We start from the raw sequence: 6,061 nt of genomic DNA, 5'->3' as shown, positions 1-6,061 counted from the left end.
CGACGGGGGTGGGACACTTCCGGGTGCTCTAACATCTGATTGGTTAGTTACGCGTCAATCATCATTTAGCCTTAAGGTGATTGGCCGAAGCTTGATTTCACCCGTTGCTAGGATACAAGCATAAACCGGCTGCTCAGTGTTATTCGTTTCCAGCTCAGTTTCATTTTAGTTTCGTCTTAAACGGTAAAAATGTGACTTATAATGAAAAATAAATTAATAAATTAAAAATGAATGACTGATTTGTGTTTTGTGCTTTGTATTTGGTTGGTAAAATGCAGTATATTGCACTCTTTTGGAGGTATTTGGTCCTTCCTTTGGTCACGTCCTTCAAAGCAGGGCCCTCACAACTTGTGGTTACCCCAGCTGGACCTTTGTGAAAACGGCAGCTGCCTCCAGAAAAAACACAAAGTAGATGAGAAAGAAAAACTAAACAAGAGAAACAACAGTTATCCTGTATGTGTCTCAGAGAAACTCAGGAGGATATTCAACAAACACTGCATCCCTGTGTACCCAGTAACACACTCAGACAGACCAGTACATCCCAAGGACACCACACACCCACAAAAGCAGTGAGTGAAATGTCAACACTCAGGCCAAACAGGGTGTACAGGAAGAATGTTTAAGGAAACATGCATTTAAATAAAAATATACTGTGAAATATAAAAATCCACAAAGAAATACACACCACCTGTGTTCAGAAACTGTCTTTAAATGAGCCGACTTCCTGAACAGTTGTGGTGTCACATACATACATACATACACACACACACACACACACACACACACACATATGTACATATATATAGTGTAGTAAATAAAATAAAAAATAGTCTGGCCAATCTGGGGCCCCCCAGGCTGCAGCCGAGGCCAGCCTGTGCATGCATCCGCCTCTGTACAGCGCTGTACAGTTACATTAATTCTCTTAGAGACAGAGAGAGAACATGCAGACAACCCGGATTTGTTGACCAATCAGAGCAGACTGGGCTTTTTCAGGAAGGGCTCTTATAAAAGAACATAAATGTGGATAATTAATGGCCAACTTATAACTTATAACTTTGTTTTTGGTGGGTAAAAAACAGTATACTGCATGTTTTTAAGGTTTTATTTGATTGTATGTCTAGGTGGACTACAGACAATAATCCATCTTTTTTGTTGTTGTTTTTTTAGGCCTGTTCATGTGTATTAATGTGGTAGTACAGCTGGAGAGTGCGCTCTTTTGGCGTGTCTTGGTCCTCCTAGGCCACCGTACCGTCATACAGCAGCGTGACTTTAAAGGGGCGGGGTTTCGTAGAGACAGTCTGCTAACGTTTGTGTGAGCTGATCAGGTAATATCTTTAAAATGAGCTCTGCTGACATGAACATCATCACTGTGATCGGCAGGTGAGTCAGAGAAGTTTGCATTTCCTGTTTAACCTTTGTATTTCACACACACTCTCAGGTGAGTGAGAGCATTGCACTCATTGGCATGCAGCAAAGGATTTCCTGACCTCTTGCACAGTACTTTATTACACATTTACAGCTTATTCACCCTCATTATAATCCTGGATATTATGCTTAATTTACTTTATGAATGAGCCTAGCATTTTGTATTGGGACTATTTTGTGTAGGTAAGTAAGTAAAAGGTATTTGTAAAGCACTTTTCACAGGCAACAAGTCACAAAGAGCTTTACAATGCAGAAACAATATACAGGGCAAACACAATACACAATTAAAACATGAGCCCAGAGTTGATCTGGTGTATTCAAGATTCAAGAAGCTTTATTATTTATCTCTAGGGGAAATGATTGGGCAACAGTTTCAATACAAAGGTGGGAAAGGATCAGAGTGACGATAAGCATAAAAACATAAATCAAATCAAAATAAAGCTAACATCAAATAAATCAAACAATAACTAAATGTGACAGAGTGCAACAGACATCGTGGTTAAATGTAGGTTTATACAATATACAACAATACGCAGCGTGCAGTTTAGCAGCAGATGAAATAAAATAAGTACAAACTAAATAAGTGAGAAGGAGCGAAAAGTGATAACAGTGTTGAAGCGTTGCAGCATTTCATACTAAAGTAAGGCACAGTAAAGTGTAGCAGCAGTAAGTTACAGTACCACAAAATAAAGTGATGTAGTGGTGATATAAAGTGACAGTGGAGTGTAGCAGCCTTTCTTACTGGAGTAAGTGACAGTAAAACTGAATAAAGTGAATAAAGAAGGTAAACCATGTGCCTGTCCAAACAGAAATGTCTGAGTTTTAAAAGCATTCACAGATAGTGTTAGGCTTACATTTGAACCTATTTTCTGCACCCTGATCATTATTTCTATGCACTTCTGCAGCTAAGCTTGGCAGCTCCTCTGGCTGGAGTGACCTCTCGTAACCCTGGAGAGTAAATAGTAAAAAAGTCACAGCCAAATATTCACTCCTCTTTTCTTAAAACAAGAACAATTCTCCATAATGATAAAAGTCAGAAGATGACAAACCCACTGAACCTGTTTTCCAGTGCATGGTTTTTCAAACTGAACAATTAGAGCAACAGTAAAACCTTGATTTTGATGTTTAACTGAGATTAGGAAGGAAATAATTCACAGTTTTGACAGAACATACTGCAATATAACATAAACTAGGAGTTATGTGCGTCCTCCACAGAGCTGGGTCTGTCTGACGTTCCTGTCTGTTATAGTGAAGGTTTGTGTTGCCACCGTACTCTACGGGGGAATTGTTGGGTCTCTGTAAATCATAAATAAGTCATAGAGTGTGGTCTTTACCTACTCTGTAAAGTGTCCTGGGATAACTTTTGTTATGATTTGGCACTATAAATAAAATTGAATTGAATGTGCAGGAAATGATGATGCGGTCACACCACATCGATGAGCACAGAACAAGATTAAGACCAGGGCCAATTGTAGCATGAAATAAACAAATGTATATACGGTGTTTGTCAATTGCTCCTCAATCTAGTGAGGTTTCCCTCCGCAGTTCCCTCACTTGAAAGGGAGGCTTGCTTCAGAAGATCTCAACTCAGGGACGAGGAATCAATTCTTTCTTTCTTTCTTTCTTATTAGGAAAAGTTGTCATGGCCTAAAGCAGGTGAAGAACCTTAAACACAAATAGATCAAGCAAATATGCCCCAATAATAAATCAGCATAACACAGGATCAAAGAACTCATTTTAAACTTAATCTCAAACTAAATAAATATTGGGAATATGTAGAAAAGACCTAGACCTAGAAAACCCCATATTTAAAGCTCCAAAAATGAAATACGCATTTTTTAGGCACTATTGAATCAAAGCCACACCACAACGCTTGCATGTTTTTTCAAAAAACGTTGTGATTTTAGAAATCTGGGTATTTTATTGTCGTTTTTTGTCAAAATTCACAACTTTTCTAAAGAGACGTGTCTTCTTTCGTATGCTTAATCAAAAGATTAAGTAAGTAAGTAACAGATTAATTAAGTTAAGTTTGTAAAAAATGTTTATTCACAGTTATGCACAATAATTATTCACAGTTCCCTTCAGAAAATCAAAGAACTATTAACAACTCGGCAAGCAAACATAAACATGTATATACAAGTGTTTTGTTGTTCTGCTCTAAGTGGACATTAGCATTTCTGGGGAAACCTCAGACTGATACAGTGACGCAATGAAACGGGTTCTTAAAGATTCCCAAGTTGAACTAACAGTGAACGAGCACCAGCACCAGCACCAGAACTAGGTCTGGGTTAGTGGAAAAGTGGTATGGGAGTCCCCCCCAGACCTTAAGCACTCAGGCAGAGAGGGTGTGGCCTGCAGCTCAGCTCAGCACTGTTGTATTTACAGTGAAGAGGGAACAACTCTAAATGTGTTATTGTGTTTTGTTTCAGTGGGCTGATCGGCCGCTCCTGGGCTATGGTGTTTGTCAGTGGAGGCTACAGTGTGAAGATCTATGACAACCAACCAGGACAGGCTGCCAAGGCCATCACGGAGATCAGGTTACTACAAAATACGCCAGTTTTTGTTTGGCATAAACCGTCCTGTGTTGTAGTCTTTATTTAGTGTAATATTTCATCCACTTTCCAGTTATTAAGAACATACTCCAATCCTTTTTTTCTTTACATTTGGATTACACCCCCCTGTCCTCTTGGAACGTCCTGGCAAAGACGTAATGAAGTCTGAAATCATGTTGTGTTCACCATCTTCATTGCATTTCTGTTGTTGTTTAATCGCCACACTACAGGGATGATAAAAGGCTTTGAAAGTCTGGAAACGTTAGGTTTAGTTATGAACCGTGAAGGAGTTCAAGTACCTCGGGATCATGTTCACAAGCGAGGGGACGATGGAGCGTGAGTTTGGCCGGAGAATCGGAGCAGCGGGGGCGGAGCTGCAGTCGCTCTACCGCACCGTTGTGACGAAAAGAGAGCTTTTTTAAAAGTAGTTTTATGGTGTTTCGAGCACGACAGACCAGATGCCATTGAGTTCCAGTTAAGAGGTTGAGCTACAGCCAATATCTAAAAGCATATTACACAAAAAAATGAAAGTTAGATTACGCTCAAAGGCTAAAACGATAAATTATATTCACTGAGTTTTGGGTTGATGTCCGTGACTCTTCAGCTGCTTTTATGTTGAGCATTATGAATGTTTCTTTGTCACCCTCACCATGTTTCCGTGCTTTCACATCACTAACACAAGGGGATTTTACATTCTTAAGAAGAAGAAGAATTATTACTTTATTAATCCCGCATGGAGGAAATTCAATTTTCACTCTGGTATTATTCAGGTTACGCAAACACAGGCCGGAAATACATACACACAAACAGGACCTATATACATGTAAGTAATGGAGAGATGTCAGAGCGAGGGGGTGGCCAATGGATTGGCGCCCCGAGCAGTTGGGGGTTCGTTGCCTTGCTCGGCAGCACCTCCGCAGTGCCTAGGAGATGAACTGGCACCTCTCCAGCCACCAGTGCACACAGACGGATCCTGTCCAAAATACAACCCGGTCTTCCGCCCAGCACTTACAGAGGAGACACATGCACATCGCGTGATCAGTGACTTCCACTTCCTATAGGGACACATGGACAAACTCATGTTCTAGCCTAAAAAGAAAAAAGCCTTGTCACAGCTAGTTAAACATTACCGTGGAGTGACAAAGGGCTTTTGGTTAGAAAAACAGCACCCTAATGTACTGAAAAGAAGATCTACAGCCTGTGAAACGAACCAAAACTCTCTATTAGGCTGTTATTATATTTACTTTAATATAACCTGCACGTATGCATGCATGTGTGCTGCTACTGCCGGGGGTTTTGGCGTAAATGCTCAGGCTCCTGGAGGTTCAGTTGCCTGCATGAACAGTAGAGGGTGTCATTGTACAGGTGTTTGTGTGTGATTTCTTCCTGTGAATAGTGTCCCTGATCATACGCTCTTTTATGATTTATTTTGACATTTTTTGAAGTTAATCAAGTGTGTTGTTAACTCCATCTTCTAAACAAAAGCTTCTTCTGTTCTACATGAGTGGTAGCGAGGCTAACTGTGTATTTTGGCCAGTAAACCAACCCGACAGCATTCCCACAAACACACGTCTTCCCTAAAAAAGTATTCCTTGAATGTTTCTGGTTCGTTTGCTCAGTTTATTTACATAGTTTAGATTCTGGCTTTTATTGAACCATTCACATCTGCCGCATTTATGTTTCGGTGATCATTCCTCATCGATTGAAAGAGCTGTTTGTTTCAGGCAGTCTTTGGATAAAGTGAGTGGGTGAGTGTTAACCGCGCTGTCTTTTTAACTGTGTGTTGGCTCAGGAAGCAGCTGGGGGAGCTGGAGGAAGCCCGCATGCTGAGGGGAGAGCTGACGTCCACGCAGCAGCTCGCCCTGCTCAGCAGTTACGACGACCTGACTCAGGCACTGGAGGGAGCCTTCTTTGTACAGGTGACACACTAGACCGCTCCCAGCACCACGACAGGTTCAAACCAAGATAGATTGCTCTCAGCTGATTTGTTTGCCACTACGGTGCGGGTATTTTCAACTGTCAGTAGCATGTGGCCCAATAGGAAAGATATATTGTTGGTTTAATCATTTATTGGCACGCATCCC

General features: G+C 40.9%; 1 protein-coding gene across 1 annotated transcript in view; it reads left to right on the top strand.

Annotated features, from left to right (window-relative positions):
* Positions 1 to 1,275: 1,275 nt before the first annotated feature.
* Positions 1,276 to 6,061, top strand: part of cryl1 (crystallin, lambda 1) — a 31,375-nt gene continuing 26,589 nt past the window's right edge. The window contains exons 1-3 of the mRNA XM_083921181.1: positions 1,276 to 1,380; positions 3,855 to 3,962; positions 5,770 to 5,896. Coding sequence (XP_083777307.1) covers positions 1,340 to 1,380; positions 3,855 to 3,962; positions 5,770 to 5,896 — 276 coding nt within the window. The 5' untranslated portion in view covers positions 1,276 to 1,339. The remainder of the gene's footprint in view (positions 1,381 to 3,854; positions 3,963 to 5,769; positions 5,897 to 6,061) is intronic.

The sequence above is a fragment of the Echiichthys vipera genome, assembly GCF_963691815.1.
Source record: "Echiichthys vipera genome assembly, chromosome: 10".
NCBI classification, from domain to species: Eukaryota; Metazoa; Chordata; class Actinopteri; order Perciformes; family Trachinidae; genus Echiichthys; species Echiichthys vipera.
Note: the sequence above shows the minus strand (reverse complement) of the source record. Positions and strands in the feature narration are given on the sequence as shown.